General features: G+C 30.5%; 1 protein-coding gene across 3 annotated transcripts in view; it reads left to right on the forward strand.

The window, feature by feature from the left end:
* The window catches only part of LOC118194489 (uncharacterized), a 51,741-nt gene that overhangs the window by 23,697 nt on the left and 9,253 nt on the right, over positions 1 to 18,791 (forward strand). For 2 of the 3 annotated variants that reach the window (XM_035365636.2, XM_035365637.2), the window contains exons 6-8: positions 3,434 to 3,539; positions 6,033 to 6,213; positions 16,033 to 16,678. In XM_035365636.2, the coding sequence (XP_035221527.1) occupies positions 3,434 to 3,539; positions 6,033 to 6,213; positions 16,033 to 16,678 (933 nt within the window). Of the gene's footprint in view, positions 1 to 3,433; positions 3,540 to 6,032; positions 6,214 to 16,032; positions 17,509 to 18,791 lie in introns of those variants that run through there. The other variant, XM_085823685.1, reaches the window with a different exon arrangement.

Below are 18,791 nucleotides of genomic sequence, written 5' to 3' on the forward strand. Positions count from 1 at the left end.
GTAGTACCCAATAATTTTAACATATAAAATATTATTAAAAATTTTTTTAAGTTTAACATGAATGTAGTTTTATTGAAAATTAATGTGTCCAAATCTAATAAATTATATAAATACAGTGGCACCTTGGTATACATCTAACTTGGTATATGTCCTGTTTCGACATGAAATTTTTGTTTGGAATGTGACTTAAGTTTGATGAGTTGACTGCATGCACTACACTTTTTACTTCTGTCAAGACAGTGCGACAACTGCCCATGAGTATCAGTACAACTGTTGCCACTATTCGTTAAGCAGCACATGCTCTGAATTTTCAAATGATTTTTGTTTTTTAGTATAAATTCATTAATAATGAGTTTCAGAATGTTAATGAGAAGAGTTAAACAATGAAGAAATTGACAATGATGCTTGGTGAACATAGGCACACGAATGGAACGTCTGCTGCGCAGTCCCATATCCAACAGTTCCACTGAACTGTGTGTTATGAAACACCTGCAGTGCACTGTATTGGGCTGACAGCTGAGCCACAGTCTGGCGACGTTTTTACTGTACCAATCAGGATAGTCTCTGATTGGTATAGTAAAATCCTTTTTTTTTTTTTTAAATTACGTATGGACGTCCAACACCTTGGCATATACTCCTGCTGGTTTCAACATCATTTATTCACTTTGCATAAATACTAACAACCACGGATCGTGAACACCATACCAGTCGTACAATTTCAGTGATACTTATTGCAAGTCTTCGGGCCATTACAATCGGGCCTCTATCAGATTCACTCAGATCAGCAGCCTTTCCTATCACTCACAAAATTAAGTGCAATAATCATTCCTTACTTTCTGCAGCAGCAGTTAAATACCTTTCCCACTTATTCACCTGCCCTCCAAGTCATGCAGAAAAGTTTATTGAAAAATGTAAGGATGGTCATAATGTTTTGGCTCGCCAGTGTATAGAGCTAATGCTTACTTTATTAATCATGTTTTAAGTTCATTCAATATGATAAACTGAAGTTCTTATGTGTAAAATGAAAGAAGCTAATATTACATTAGAAACATTAACTTGTATATTGTAGGAATCAAACACATTATTTTCGATTGAGTTATTTTTGTTATATATATATATATTGTATTTTATGCCTTCTGCTTTGTGCACTGTGACTTCGAATACTAGATTCTAAATAGCATTAAAATATGAATTTTCTCTTTATTTCTTTTTTTCACATGAGCTGTTAAATAATAGTTTACAAATTGTTTTAACCAAATAATGAATTTTTATCATACAGTACAAAGTCCAAGATCCAGACGTGCAGTATCTGGAATTCTTTAAAATCCAAACCTTACAGCCAACACCAACAAATATTTTTTAGGAATTTCGTTTTATGCTTTACACATACCTCATTATTGAAGAAACAGTTATTTTAGCATAAATTTGCGTGATCATTAATTTGGCTCCGGTAGCTGCATATCTGCTTGGCATATGTCTCAAACCGAAACATTCTACTTAGAAACATCGTTAATTTAACTACTAATATTTTATATCCCTGACACCAACCGAGCGAATCATTATTTATTATATTTTACTTTCATCACCATATGTTTATCAACAGGTGAGAGCTTGAGTAATGACTCAAGCAGTGATGCCTAAACAATTTTTTTTTGCATTACTATTTGAATAACAAAGAGTATGGAAACCTTTTATGTTGACCATACCTTTGGCGATGATTACGGATTTAAGTTAAATGCACTAAATGTTAACGTGGAAAAATGTAACAACAATGTCTTTCTATATGCTAATAATAGATTTTGTTAATGATACTTATAGGCCAAAGGATTACATTTAGTGCTATTTGAACTAGGAATAATTGATTTTTTTATTCACATAAACCCAGTATGTGTGCCAGAGATCGTAGGTGTGCGGAAAAAATGTCAGCTGGAAAAAAGGGAAATGGAAAGAATGTCCCCGGAAAATAAGGAATGGAAAAAAAAGGAATTGTAAAATCTTGCCAAAAAATATCGCCAATGTGAGTTGGAAAAAACAGCCAAATTCTCATTTAACCAGGAGAGTTATAGCAGGCTGTCTTGAGAGAGTGTTAAGTGCAAGATGCTGAGCTAGTTGCACCTTACCAAGGTCACTTAGAAAAGAGGTTTTTTTCAAGATGCATCTGGGAAGATCTCATTTCTCCCACACTTCCCACCATTCTGAAAAGAGATCCAGTTTCAGGGTAGGTCTCCCAGATGAAAAGAATCAATGGGGAAACAATTTTTCTGCTCTAAGATATTAATGATTACCATCTGTGGAACTAAATGATTTCATCTGTCCCTGACTGAAAACTAGCAGTTTGTTCACTGCTCGATTTAGTCCCTTATTTATGTTGCCATTAAAGGCTGGAATTCGCTGTTTCATAAAATAACTATATTTCATGAATTACCTTAATGAAACAGTTAAAGTATATAAAATTATTGGATTCTGTGATATAACTAGTTATTTTATAGAATAATGATGGCCTAATTGTTATGAAATACTTTTGTTATTGTAATTAGAAAATGCCTGATCATTAGCAAAGATGGCATAATTAATCAATGATTTAACGTGCATCGTACTAAAAAAATAAATAAAGAGCTATGAAGAATGCTGTCTTAGTACTTTAGATGAAAGAGAAACCGTGTTTGTTTTAAACAATACATTACAACTGAGATTCTTACAAAATGTCTGTATGTTTAACCTGAAAGCAAAACATCTGAGATATTTACAAAGTATCAGTATGTTTAAGCTGAAAACAGAATAGTTTGCAAACTGAAAATTATGTATTACATAAGCAATTTCATATCATAATAGTATTGTGATGAAAAGATGTTGACAGTGTGGGGAAGACTGTTCATTTAAAGTCAAATACTTTCTTTGAAAGGTGCCACTTCCTTTATATGCTGAAGTATTGTTATGGAAAATATTTTTTGCTTTGGCATATGCTCAGAAGGTTTCATGAAGTGTTGTACCATTGCAATGTTACAAATGCATCCTCATTGAATGAGTCAGTCTTCTGAATTCAATGCTAGTTGAAAATTATGTAAAATAATTTAAAATTGCAGAATCCTAACCAAAAATAGCTGGGGATAATATGCAAGTAATAATATATAAGTATAATATTTATTAGTAATTCTGGAAATTTGAAAATGATACATTTTTAATTAGTTTTATTTTAAGGAAAGTCAAATGTTCTTTTTCAACATATTCGTTAGCTGAAACAAACGTTTTACTACTCTTTTACTTTCATATATTTAGGAAAAGTGAATTTAGGAGAATAGCAAGTCATAGACAAACATTTATTTAAAAAATTCATGTGTAATAATTTATACTTCAATTATGGAACTGTGTTTCTGAAAAATAATTTTTTATTTGATAGTTTAACATTTTGTAAAATATTGTTTCTAAATTTTAGCCTATGCTTTCAAATATTATAAACAACAGATATATGGGGAAAATTGGAAAAGAAAAGTGTCAAGAATTTGGATTGTGGTATTTAACTTATCGAAAGCAACATCCTGGTAATACTTTATAATTTATAGAATTAGCTTACTTTTCTTCATGTAATTCTTAAATTTTAAGTTTCTTGTTATAATATCTGTATTTAGTAAATGAAAACTTTTGGTACCATTCGGTTTTGAGGACCGTAAAAAATCGCCAAACTATTATTCATGCCAGTGCTGCCAAAAATAATTGCGGCAACCCTAACGCAAGAAAGGAAGTATAATAGTAAATAACTATCTTAAGTTTATTGTTTTAATTTAGATGAAAGGTTAATTTCATATAATACTTTTTTTATTATTATTATTTATATAAAAAAAAAGCTAAACATAACTGAATGGATGCCTGCATCGCTATTTCGCTACCGAGTTATTGTTAAAGCATAATTTCATCTCGTTGGTTGTTCAAACGTAATTTTCTATAATGAATGATGCCTTTTCTTTGACAAAATTCTCGGTAAAGAGCAGCATCGCCCACTTATTTGTTTGGCACTTTTTACAAGAGTAAAAACAATTGGATTTTTGTCAATTTTCTTTTACTTTTTAAGTGAAAATAGGTCGATGTGTACATAGATAAAGTCAAGGGTGTGTGTAGTGCCATTTTTGTGCAATTCTGGGATTTTTTTTTTTTTAAGTGAAAATAGGTCAATGTGTACATGGATACCGAGTATGTGCAATTCTTAAAAACGCGATCTTAAAACAATTCCCAAGTTGTTAAATCCATAGGATATCAAAAAAGGATTTAAAAATTAAACTAGTATTTCAATGGCGTCTTAAGAAATATAGAACTATCTAAACTTACACAATTTGAAATGAGCGCATACACTAGATTTGGCGCACTGTTTAAATGGGTGCATTTGCTAGATTTGGCGTTTTTGTGCAAACATTTTCGCTGCAATTTTTTACGGTCCTCAAAATGGAATAGTACCAAACTTTTTAAATTTTTGTTATTTATGAAAAGCATATCATTGGAAGCATTTATTGTTATATTACAGCAAGAAAAAAATATCATTCAAATTTGGTACTCTAAGCATATGTGTAAAATTATGTATTGAATGGAAGCTGAATTTTTAATTACTTGTTTCACTAAATGTGCATTTAACTATATATTAAAGAGTATTAATTGAAAACAGGCTGGCTAATGAACTTTTAATATGAATAGTATGAAATAATATAAAGTGAAATAGTATGAATCCTATAACATATTGAAATGTTTCTAAATGTAAAATTTTGTTAGTGAGATCTAAAGCTTAAATTATCAGGGTATTTCATACCTGCCAACTGTCCCAGTTTTACTAGGAGACTTAATTTTTCATTGCTTCATCTGATAAATTACCGAATTTCCTAGTTTTTAATTTTAACCACTTATTTCACCGTTAACAACACATCTTCGTCCTTTCACACATCAAATGGTCAATAGGATCATGTGAGGTATTTGGTGAAAAAGAATCCAAAAACTTTTTTTACATTGAAAATGTTGTACCCATGTAAATGCCATAAAACCATTGTCATCATTGGGATTATTGACCTAGCCAATATGAAGCAAAGAAATCTTTTCCCCCTTGCATTTGTTTGCACATGCTGTAATATTTTTAATTTGCAGTTAGTTATCAACTAATTAATTTTACATATGTCATTAGTTATGAGTTTTATTTTTATATGATATTTATATTCCATTTTTATATGAGAGTCCAGTTTGTTACTATAAAATAGTATGCTTAAATAAATAAATAAGGTGCTCAGACTACTCCCCTCAAATCAGAATTTTTATGTGTAAGAAAGGGAAAAAAATGCCTCTTCTTCCTTTCTTTATGCCCTCCTGAAGATAAGTGCATAGCCCTGGAAGAGGAGAAAGTGTTTTTTTTTTTTTTTTTGTGTGTGTGTGTGTGTGTGTGTGTGAAGGAAGGAAAAGGTGCCAAGATGTTACATGAATCACTTGCAATGACTGAAACAGAGACAGGAAATATGTGTGTTAAAATTCCGAAAAATCTATTAAACTTAAGATGCCAGATGTCAAAGTAATTTTTCAAAAACTCTCAAAATTTTTTATTATAGATGTTTTTTATATGCTTAATTTTAATATGGAGTAGGAGATGCAATGTATATATGTATAGTATATATAGTGGGTAAAAACTTTAATTTTTTTTAAAATTTATCTTGTTAATAAATCACCAGAATAATTTATATTTTCAAGCATTATTATTGTTTTGGGGTGGTAAGAATTTGGAAAGGTTTCATCATTGTTAGAAGTAAGTAATTTTTTTTTTTTTTTTTTTTTACTTTATTCAAATAAAGGAAGCTTGTTTTGTTTCTAATAAAGAAAAATGTCAAAATTTGTGTGGTTATCCCTTTGTTTTATCTTAAAATTAACTTAAAAGTATTGCATTAAAAATGTGAAATTTGAAATCTAAACTGACCTAGCTTTTGAGCAATTTGGATTTTTAAACTTTATTGTTTGTAATTATTTAAAAAAATGTTTCTAGTTTCTCCTCTCTCACATATTTTTGTTTTCAGAAGGTTCAGCTCCTGAAGTAGTTCCTAATGACCGTCCTGTAGATGGTCGTTTAACATTTCATCCAACAAAAGAACTTCCAGTTATGAGAGATTGGTTTCATAGTTGTCGAAATCCATCACGAAGAATGTTGCAGATGTATGTTGATATTCTCAACCAAGGACCTGTAAGACAGCAAGAAAGGTATAAATATATAAATTAAAGTAATAACTGTAATAGCTATCCTTTTTAATTTGGTTACTTGGCCTTTCCACTGTAAAAATTGCAACTACTTATAATAAATCTCTCTAAATTCCATCATGTAAAAATCAATGTACCTCGCAGCGCTCGTGACACAGATACTTATATCATGCTTCAGCTAATAATAATTTCAATTGGGCATACTGAAACTTAAAATTAACCTATCAAAATAAAGCTTAATTGAAACTAATTTATTCTGAATCACGCTTTCACCATGGACCCATTGCATTGTTTGCCTTGCTTCCATCCTACCAAATTACTTCTTCTCTGCTGTAGTGCTTTCTTTTCTCCATCAGTATTAATTGTTACAAAGATGTAGAAAAGTCAAAGTGAACATTTAAATTTCATCAATTTCACTGTGTAATTCAAACTAAGAATGTCTTATCAAGAATAAAAAAAGTGTTAAATTGGCATGACTGCGAATATCTTTAATGCACCAAACTCCATTGCTCTGTAAATCACATTCTGTGCTGCATCATCAACTTCTAACACATCACATACAAGGTGTGACCAAAAAAAAAAATTGAGACTGTCCAATAAATCATTGTACTTACAGAATCAGTTCTCTGTGACATTATCACCTTCAAAGTAGTTCCTTTCCACATTCACACACTTCTGCATTCGGTGCTGCCATTGCCAGTAACAGTTCTGGAACAAGGTTTTTGGAAGGCCCTTCAGGAGATTCTCTGTTTTTGCCTGAATCTCATTGGCTGAGGTTAAATGGGTTACCTTTAAGTAAGATTTATTTTTAGGAAATAAAAAAAAAGTCGCAGGGAGCCAAATCAGGGGAATAAGGAGGATGACCTATCACAGTAATGTTTTTGCTGGTCAGAAGCTGTTTGACAGATAGGGCTGTGTGATCATGTGCAACAGCCATCCATCACTCCACAACTATGGCCTTTTTTTTTTTTTTTCGTAATTTTTTCACAAAGTCTTTTTAGTACTTCAATGTAGTAGTATTGATTAACAGTTGGACCACTGGGAACCCATTCAGTTATGATAAACGTGCTGAGCATTCAACATCTTCCACACTGTCTTCCTGAAAATTGCTTATGCCATTCAAACATGGATGAAACAGTTTCATCTCCTATGAAATGTTTCCTCCATGGCTGATTTCATACGTTTTGCAAGAAACTTATTGTTGATTCTCTGTTCAATTTTTACATGAGACATTTTTCCGGCAGATTGCAGTTGCGCACGTTCACTCAATGACACAGTACTCCCCACTGACGTGGTCGGTTAAGTTGAAACTGGCCACATGGATAGAGGAGCTGTATGGCATGATGTTACTAAAACAATTCTTGCCAACTTCACTCTCTTTTCAAGCTACACACAAGTTTCTTTTTTCTATGTGTGTCACTTCGCGTATATATATATATCAATGTTTGTTTTTTCTTTTTTTAAATTGTGCCAAAATATCATTGAAGGAATCTTTGAAGTGGACAGCTATCCACTACTTAAAAGCAGAACAGAATGTAAATGCTAAGGTAGCTGAATGTTTCAAAACAAAAGGTTTTTGCATTTTAAAAATAATTGAAAATCTAAAAATATTACTAGTGTAATAGAACTGTTTGTTTGTAACTAAACTATTTTATCAAGTGCCATCTAGTGGCAACAAGAACAATCTACAGCAGTTGACCTCCAACTCTGATGAAGATAAGCTCCCCAATATTATGTCTTGAAGACTTGAACATTAATTCTGAATGTTAGGTGTTCTGTCGTGTTATATATTTTCTTTGTAACAGTTTATGTGTTCTGTTAATAAACATTTTTAGACCTAGCCAGCGTATGTGTTTATAGAAGAATGGTTACAAAATGGCGGCCAATGAAATGTTGAAAATTTCTGTTTGGCTTTAAAAAGCCTTTACCCTCCAATTTAAGTTTTGATTGCTGGAGATCAGCTCAATCTCTTTTCAGGTGTGAACTGCTGATCCAAGTAAGTTTGGAAACCAAATTTTGATGTAAAAATATTTTTTTACATCAAAATTTTGTTGTACTGCTAGCACATTGAATGAAAAGTGAACAACTTTTAAAGGAATAAAAAAAGATAAGTTTCTTTTAAGTTATTCTTTAATTTAAGTTTAAAATTCTTTTTTAATTTATTATTTTTTATAAACTTCTTAAAGCAAATGTAAATTCCTTATTGAAATTAGATTTACAGATGCTGCATAAAAGCATTAGATAAAAATCAACAGCTTTCTTTAACAAGAAGGTTACTTTTAAACTTTGGTTAATTAGTTACTTTAAATTGTTTTAACATGCATACTAAATTAAATTATGGCTTCTGTTAGCAAACTGAATGCATATTCTAATGATAAAAGCTTGAATAGATTCAATGATATTGTTGATTAGAATTTATCATTTTCAATTCTCAGTAAGAGCAGGAGATGGTTTTCCTCTTCCCTTTCACCATTGAATTCTAGACTAGATGATTCATGAGGTGTTGGTGTCACAGGAAATATTATAATCTGAAAAAATTCTGGGTACCATATTTCAACGAAAATATCCATTTTGATCGCTATCGAATGCAATTTAATGATGTTTTTGCATGTACATAAGGACAGAATAAAGGACTCTTTGCCCCAAACAAATTATAAAACTGATTTAAAATGGATTCAAAAGATATTTTTTCATGGCATCTGTATATATGTATGTATGTATCTATCTATCTCACATAACTCAAATAGCCTTAGAATGTTGAAATTTTGTATGTGGGACTGCTATAACATGTAGATGTGCATTTCCCTCTTTGGTTGCAATTGGCCACACCAAAAATATATAAATATACATATCCACTCTGTTACTCGGCTCAGTGAGCTCAGTTTCTTTATTTTTATATATTTGTAAATTGCACATTTTTTTCTTTAAAAATGTTTGAATTATGTTGTTCTTATCTTCCAGTTAAGGTTTTTATGCTTTTCGTTAACCTGCATGTTAAAGTTGTGGAATTATCAACAATTTAAAAGTTGTTTAAGTATGGCTAAGTCTAATTTTTTTACCATAGCAGCCATATTTGTTTACATTTGAAATTTAGCAGAATAGTGGATTTGTTGCCAATCTAGAGAAACTAAGTTTCACAACAACGAAGTACCATCTTCTTTTATCATTGCGAATTAAATTATGCTTAATCCATTCTGAAATTATCATTTAAGTTATTAAATTAACCCATATATTGACTCAGCACAGCGTCCACAGGAAATTAAGTCGTTTTCTACACCTTCAGTGTCTTTTTGCAGAGTGTGACCAAAAGTAAGCTTTCAGTTTTTTGCACCGAAAAATCTGTCTTCTTGCCCGCTGGCCAAATTGCTTGATTTTGCGTAGAAACTGTAATTTTAATTGTGAAATTTTTTTAAAAATGTTTCTAACTATATTTGGTGTTTTATGTTTTTCTATATCTCTAAATTTTTAATGAAGATATTTTGTATTTTTTTAATTTTTGCTTTGCCGCTAAGTGAGAACTGAATTAGTTGAATGAGAAATAAATCACTAATAAAGTTCAAGGAAATAAGTGTTTCATATTAGCATAAAATATTGTCACCAGTCTGTTTCGGGCAGAAGAAAATGCTTACGAGTAGCATATGCGCATTAGGTAAGCAGCACTGAATCATCTGTGAGAAACTGTTTCTTTTTTATTTGTTTAATTTCTTTTATACATTGCTTTAGATTTATTATAGTGTTTGAATAGAACATGTGGTGATGATTAGATAATTCTTGAGATAATATAATATTTTTGCATTCTGAGTTATAAAATGAATGAGATGTAACGCTGTTAAGTGGACCTAGCACCAGACTATCGCTATGGTAAATAAATATAGTGAATTTTAAAAAGTGCAGTTATTCTACTGTGGTTTATGCACTATCGACGAAGTAGTTTTAGTTCAATTCAATAAGTTTAAATGAAATGCAGGAAAAATGCATATAATTTAATAAGTCTGTACAAGGAAGTCATGTGGTATACAAATCAGATTTTTTTTATTTAAATTTTGTTTGTTTCCTTTGAATTCTATAACAACCACTAAAACCTCTCCATTTCAAAAGCTGCTGCTGAATTGAAACCTACTGCTTGTGAAATATGATCTCATCCGTCCTGTTTACCACCTTCTACACAAAGTAGACAATGTCAGTTACTGACTTCTTGCTGAGACATTTGTGAAGTCAGGGAGGAGGATGTAACAGAACTATTTGGATGTAACCAAACTGTTATATCAAATGTCATCTAGTGGTGACAAGAACAACTTACAGCAGTCAACCGCCAACTGCAGCGAGGATAGGTTCTCCAATAATATCCTCAACATTATTAGATAATCCTGTGTGACTTGAACATTAATTATAAATTTTAAGTACTCCATTTTGGTATATATTTTCTTTGTAACTCTTTCTATGCTCTGTTAATAAATACTTTTAGATCTACCCAGCATTTGTGTCACATAGAACTGTTACACTAAGAAGCTAAACCTAGCTTATAGAAGAAAAACAGCTATATCTTGAAACTTAATTTTTCCTTTTTAAATGCCTAGTAGGTCATATTAGGGACTTGACTGCTAGGTAAGTGAATTAAAACTTACAGCTGCCACTGGAATTTTGTTATCATGGCAACCTTTATACAGATGGCTTATTGAAAAGAGTCTTTGTGCCTTAAAACCAATAATTTCTTGTATTTCATTGACCTCACAACAAAAGTATGCCTTTCTGAAATAGTGCAAAGAACACAGAGATGGGATCTGTTGTTAATAATTTCTCCCCGCCTCAATATTGTATTTCAATTTGAAATCTGAATTTAAACATGCTTAGATGGGGGAAAATGAGCATTACGGCTGTGATGATATGGGAAGAAATAATGATTGATAGATATATTCCACTGCACATGTTTGATTGGTGGCATACCCAGATATGTCAAGGTGAAGACCTCTTGGAGAAGAAGTTAACTCATCTTTTTATGGATGATGATGTGTGCTGACACTCAGCAATCTAGCTGAAGAATTTTTCTGAAGCCCAAAGGATCGAGCAAATAAATTCACCAACCAATTCTTCTAATTGAATATCTTGAGGAAAATACGGGTCATTCTTCAAAAGGGAGTTGCCTGATAAATTATTCCTATTAGAAACCTCAGTGGTTTGAAAAAAAAAAAAAAAAATGTTGATAGAGGAGAGAGACTGTATAATTAATCATATTATTAAAATTGAAATCATCTCATAAATTAATGCACTTAAAGTTGCCATTTGTTTCTGGTGATTTTTATTTTTTTCTTCAAAATTTCATTGCCATATATTATTCCAGTATCATTTGTTTTATAATATAATTTTGTGATGCATACATTCACATTATAGGACTTTTTGAATTTATGTGATATAATTTGGTAGTATCAGTCCAAATAAATTCATTAAATTTTATTGTGGGATTTTTCAAATGTGAGCGTTTTCTGCATGTAAAGATGATTTAAGACACCATTGTTGGGACTGCAATATGATAACCCTTACACACAATTAAAGTGCTGTCATTATGTAAATCATTTTAAATTGCTGCTGAATATATAAACCATGGTTGCAGTTTTTACTTACTTAGAATAAAACAGTAAATAAGACTCAAAGTTACTAATTAATATATTCAGTTTAATTAAGTTTCACAGTATTATATTACCATTTGTTAACTTTAAAAACAAAACATTTTATTATAGCATACAAATGAGATATACTTGGCTGGCATTGACATATTCCTGGTCAAAAATTGGTCCATCATGAAAGATAAAAGAGCAAAAAATCACAAAACTATTTATCCAAAACAACAAATAAGAACTAATTTATATCGTTGTTGACTTATATGAAACACTGAGTTTAATTTCACTAGACTTAAATTATAAACTTACTGACTGAATCGAGTTGTTTATATGCTTTTCCTAGGATCTTCCAGAACAGTCCAAATTAGTCAAAGGGTCTGTGCATCTTGATGTGTCTACTACTAGGCAACCCAAGTTGAGAATATTGGATGTAGTAGAAAGTGTATGCATCTATCGTAGATTATAGTTTTACCATTTTGAGATGTCATATTATAGAAATTACAGTATGAAATATAAATATTTTTGAGCAAAAAGAACAGAATGAAAAAATATGTAAATGGATAGATTACATTGCATCCAGCTTTTATTTAATTTGCTAATATCATGTCAACCTTCTAATGACATGTCTATGTTTGGGCATTATTGGCGAAACTCCAATTCCAACAACCCGACTTCACCCCACTATCGATGAGTAAAGCAATTAAAGTATTCTTTCTTTCACTGAGCAGTAGGAGAAAAAAGCAGTTGTTACAACATCATCTTTGACATACTTGTATAATTTTAAGACTTATGACCAGAAAAGTACTACGCAGTTCTACTAAGATTATTATTAGGAATGTTTTTGTCAAATTAAAGAGCATTTCCTAATAAATCTAGTGACAAAATTGTTGCTTTTGCTGCTGATTTGTTAGGCATTTCTGTGACAAGCATAAATCACATGAAATTCGACCTAAAAGAAACTGGTGGATTTTTTACTCCGGGGAAAAAAAAAAAAAAAAAAAAACGACCTTTGAAAGTTGGTGCACCAAGCCCTCAAATCAATTGACATGGTGAGCTAATGGTAGTAACAATAAGAAGAAAAGTTCACAGTTTCTTTTTATGAAATGAGCTGTGAAAAGTTCACTTTAACCTTGTATGTGTTCTCAGGTTAGATTGTCATGAGGTTTAGCGTGATTGAGAAGGTGCAGTGTTGCCAGCTTGGGTTCTCAAGATTATTGTGTGCCAGTGACTTTACTTTTATGTAGGGCCAAGTGAAAATAAACCACACAAAAAATTCTAGATATTTTTAGCTTCCTATTTTGTTTTTTGTTTAGTTAGGCGAAATGTCTTGGTTCAGTTAATTATGAAGCTTTTACAATATTTCATGGCATTCCTTGTGAAGAGGCCACGGCTCCGCAAAATTTGGGAACCTTTAAGGTATTCATTTAAAAACAAATATCACTTTTTGAGGTAAAAACTGTGTTATTAAATAGTTTTTTTTCAAAAGCTTTCCAAATAAGTGTTGCAAACTCCTTAGTTATATTTGTTTGTATAATATATTCAAGTATCGTATTTTAAACCATTAGCTGCTGCTGTCGCATTGATGCAATGGTAAAAATAAATGTCTATAAAAATATAACTATTGAAGATATTTTATACTAGCAGATGATTTTGTGTAGGAAATATTATGAAGATTTATTTCTACAAAAATATTTGTCTTTAACAATAATTTTGTTTATAATAATTAGTCTCATACTTGAAGCAAAATTTTTGACCAGGTATTTTTGCTGAAAAAAAAATGTAACAAAAGAATTGCTATAGTGATCAATTTTTAGCCAGATTGACTTCTAGAGACTTCATGGATATTGGATGTTGCGCTGGGGCAACGTCCGATATTCATGAAGGGTATGAGTAAAGGTTATTCCCTTTTTTTACTCATGTCTTCAGATGCTGTGGTTGATATTCATTCCATGCTTTAAATTGCCTAGAATGAGGTACCTTACATTAGAAGAAGCCCTTCAATGTCCCATCGAAATTTGCAGAAACTAATGATGAAGAAGAAGGGAACGATAATGTTTTGAGTAATGATATTTTACCAAATGAAACTGCTTGGAAAATGAAAGTTCATGTAAGAAGTAAGTTTCAGCCTTCCAAAAACAGCTGGTCAAAAAAAAAAAAAAAAAAAAAAAAAAAAAAGGACAGACAACTGAAAATCTGAAATGGATAAGAAAGGAACCTTCAGTTATGATTTCATCTTCTCTGTCATCTAAAAAATAAATGTTTTAGTGCTACAGGAAGAATTCAAGAAAACCACATACAGATGTGCCCACTAGAAACAGTGAAATGTATCCATAAGTAAGACATGGTTTATTATGATTTCCAGTGTAAAGAGAAAAAGATAATTTTTGTCCAATGGAATGACAATTTGATTGTAACTGTTGGTTCAACATTTGGAAAAATTCAGCCTGTAAAAAGTGTTTTCCGTTATTCGAGAATGTAAAGGAAAAAGGTTTTTGTATCTCAGCCCCATCTGATTGAACAATACAGTGCCAAAATGGGAGGAGTCAACTTATACGACAATTAGTCAGTTACAGAATAAGAGTTCATGGCAAAAAAATGGTAATGGCCGATATTTACTAATTACATTGATGTGTCCTTGACAAATGCAGGGAAAATATCGTACCTTTCTACTACTGAAAATAAAAAGCCTCTTTTAGATTTCAGACACAAGACTGCATTATTCATTTTGAAAGCACCTGTTGAGAGTGTAGAATTAACCAGAAATAGATCAGCAACTGAAAGGCCTAGTAAGTTCAGCATCCAAAACCCATTGTGTGGAGATGGTAAGCATTTTATCATAAAATCTAAGGATAACAGAAGACCTTTGTTGTAGAGAATGGCATAGCCAGTTTGTTTATAGATGCAAAGTATGTTAATGTAGCTTTACATCATGATTGTAGTAAAGCTTTTCATGCTTGAATTTTTCAATGGAAAATAATCTGTATTTGTAAAAAAAAAAATACAATATAAATTTTAATATTAAATTGATTACAATAAAGTGATTTGTAGATTTATAAAGCATTATACAACTAAAAAGTATTCTACTCAAAGAAAACTTTGCATGAGTATAATCATATTCATTAAACATTCATATCACTGACATTGCACAAATGCTACACTCAATTTTTCCATAGGTAAGAGCTTTTTTTTTTTTTTTTTTTTTTTTTTTTTTTTTTTTTTTTTTTTTAATTTTCAGTGTAAATTTATATTGTAAATATTTAATTTCATACTTATTATATTTGTATAAGAAAAAAATCTTTTCTTGTAGCTTTGCTGGTTAATGGGTTAATCAAATGGCTCTTGTAAATATCTGTATCTCCAAGCTAAATATTTAAAGTATTTTAATGAATTGTCAAATTTTAATATTAGTCTATAATAAAAACTTCTGAGATTTTTTAGGAAAAAAAAAAGTTTTCAAAATGTTTGTCAAATAAAGCCTTTTGCTTGTATTTGATATTGGAAATAAATTGCAAACTTAGGTAAGTTCTAAACTGCATTAATTTTATCTAAAACTATATTGATCTCAAAAGCAATCAGGCATTTCATTTTCCCTCTTATAGAAGAGGAACTTGTGTTTGATCGTCCTTGAAATCAGTAGAGTTTTATTCGAAATCTGCACTAAAAGTTAGTTGGGCACGTTTGTGTAATATTAAATTTTAGTTTAATATATTTCTCTTTGTTTCTGAATTAACAGTTTTTTCATCATGAACAATTCTGTCACTTATTGGGCTAACAAAAGTTTATTATAATAATTTTAATTAAGTATGATTAATAAGTTTTTAATGAAAAATTGTTGGTTACAATTTACATATTGTTTGAATATGAAGACCATTTGTTTTACATGTGTTCGTACAGGTAATCTTGACTTTCTTTAAGCTGAAAAAAAAACAGTGATTATTTTTATATTGAAATTGATATCATTACTGTTTTGTATTAATTGACTTCAACTTTTGTACAGTGTGGTTTTGCTGTAAATGTAACTGTATTAGCTTACCCAGTTTATGATTTTGCTTGTTCTGGTATGTATTGTTAGTTGTTCAAAGGAGTTGCAGCTTATAAGTTGAAAATTTTTGCATGCTTGGTTTGATTGAGTGAAAATACTGTTTGTTACACTGATTAATTAAATTATGGTTATTTTATATCTTGAAAATATTAATTTTAATTCTAGGCCCAAAATAGCTTTAACTACTTTAAAGAATTGGTGGAAAAACGAAAAGCAACGAGAGAGAAAAAACCAAAGATGTGACAATCAATCTCCTGAACCAGTTAAAGCCAAACGAAAAAGAAAAACATCAGAAATAATTTGCCCAAAAGAAGGAGCTAATGATAATAGCATTCAGAACTTTAGTGGCTCTAATTCACAAGATAATATGAAACCTAATAATTTCACTTTAATAAACCATAGTGAAAATGAAAGTGATTTGGATAGGTTTAATCGAAAAGACAGTGAAATGAGTGAAAACAGTAGTTTAGTTGGTGATTCTTGCCCACACTTTCCAAAAACAAGTCCAGTAGAAGTTATAAAGTCAAATTCTAAGTTTTCTGTACTTGGCCATGCACAATCTGAAAATGATATTGAAAGATTTGTGAAAAAAGATATAGACAGTAATGAAAGTAATAAACTAAATAGCAATATTTTGCATGCTCCAAAGATTCCACTTCATGAAGATTCAAGCCTATTTCACAGATTGCATACTGTGTGCTTGGATCATACTCATGGTTTGTTTGGATTTTCTGATCCTCATTTGAGTGTTCAGAATAGTTCCAAACTTTATTGTGATAACCCACCGGTGTTAAGGACTAGTATTATTGATGTAAGTAATAGTCACATGAGTTCTGAAGATGATGTTGATGTTGGCATATGAATAGCATTGTGCAGTTTATATTACCTTTAACAACGTGTTTTCACTTATCCTAAAAGTTTATTTTTAATTCAAATTCTGATTGGGCCAAATGGTAATCAAGCTGTTATTCATGTTGAATTCGATTTCTAAAGATTAAATTCATATGTATGCAGCATTAAGTTCTAAGTAATTCATTTTCATTATGTTAATTGGTATGGCTGTTTTAATCTCTGTACTGTAATCTTGTATGCTTTTTTCGTGTTGGAGAGGTATAGCTTTGATGCAATGCCAAAATACAAAAAAGGTTTTATTTTTCAGTATATTTTGTTTAGAGAGATGGTATACATATGGTAAAGATGTTAAATGTAATACAAACTGTGCAAGTTGGTATCAAAAATGTTATGTATAAAAGCACAAATACCTCATTAAATTCCAAAAATCTACTCAAAATTTCTATTAATAATGATGTGCTTACTTAATGAAGCATTATTTTAGAGCATTAAGCTTAATATATAAATTCACATAACAAACTAGTTGCAAAATTTGCTTTGAATAACAGTCATAAATGATTCAGTTCAATGTATACGAATATAAACAGTACTGCTTTTCTGTCATTTGGAGCTAATGCCAGACTGAGAATTTAATTAAATTTGAATCTATTTCATCTGTAATTTTTTAGGTGATGCATAATAAAGTGAAAGATATAATTAAGCATTGTACTTGTAAATGCATGGAAATGTAGGCAATTTGTAAAAACATTGTAGATGTGTTAATTGTTATAAAAGCTGGATTTGTAGTGATGAGGTAGTCTGAGTGATTACTTTAATTTTTAAATTTAAATAAGTGATTAATTATGCTATATTTGAAATGTATTGGGTTATATGAAAAGTCGTGATGTATTTTTTTCTATGTTCTTCAAAGATCCTTTATTTATATAAGGAACAATGAGCAGTTTAATAGTATATTGTCCTTTTTTCTCAATAACTGTTTGCTTGCTTTTAACGAGCTTTGTAATTCTTCATTAACAAAAGAACTTTATTGGCAAAAAGCTGAACAAGGGGTTAATTACAGTCTCACTTAATTTGAATGGTATACGGCGAAAGAAATTTTGAAGAGAGTGAAACAAGTGAAAATCTGATGGCACAAGATCATGCGAGTATGTTACACATGGCAACACTTTTCATCCATACTCCAATAATTTTTGTCAGTGATCAAACTTGTTGTGTGGTCTTGGCTCCAAGTTCCTACGAACAAACCAAAAAATCGTTTAGAATGTTTGTCACCAACTGGACAGTTTCAATGAATCTATCTTCCAGAAACTTTCAGAGCTCATTAATCATATAGGAACTACATTCCATCCCAATAATAGGAGACCATACACAAGATTGATCACCGGACAAAAATTATTGGATTTTGCATGAAAAGTGTTGCCATTTGCATCAAATTCGCTTAATCTTGTGCCCTAAGATTTTCACTTGCTTCATTTGCTTCACTTTCTTCAAAATTTATTTTGTAGTATAACATTCAATTCAGATGAAGCTGTAAAATCAGCAGCTTTTTCACCTTTTCTCCAAATGAAACTATGTTATTTTGTGATAATGAGGATTCGCGAAGCTCATTATTGTAAAAATAAAGCAAACATTTATCGAACAAAATGGGCAATGTACTATTGACTGCTCATTGTTCCTTTTATAAATAACGGACCTTTGAAGAACATAAGAAAAATGCGTCATGACTTTTCAGACAACTCAATAATTTGAAGGTCAAATCTTTATTTATTTGTATTTACTTTATTTATAAATTTTTAATCTGTGAGATATGTAAAATTAACTAAAAGATTGTTGAGGTTAAAATAATGGAATTCAGTTATGGGCAATAATAGCAAATGTTGTGTTTTCTGTATATGGATGAAATTACTAAACACAGAAGGTTTTAATTCATTTGGTAATTTATTTATGGTAAAACATATTTATAGTTTTTCTTTAAAAAATGAAATAGCATAAAGAAAAATAGAAACAAAAATAGCACAGCCTTTTATAATGTTTATCCTTTTATAAATAAAAGGTTTTATAAGAGTAAAGAA

Source organism: Stegodyphus dumicola, chromosome 9, assembly GCF_044657685.1.
Source record: "Stegodyphus dumicola isolate Sdum_Otavi_A_Nest chromosome 9, ASM4465768v1".
Classification (NCBI taxonomy): Eukaryota; Metazoa; Arthropoda; class Arachnida; order Araneae; family Eresidae; genus Stegodyphus; species Stegodyphus dumicola.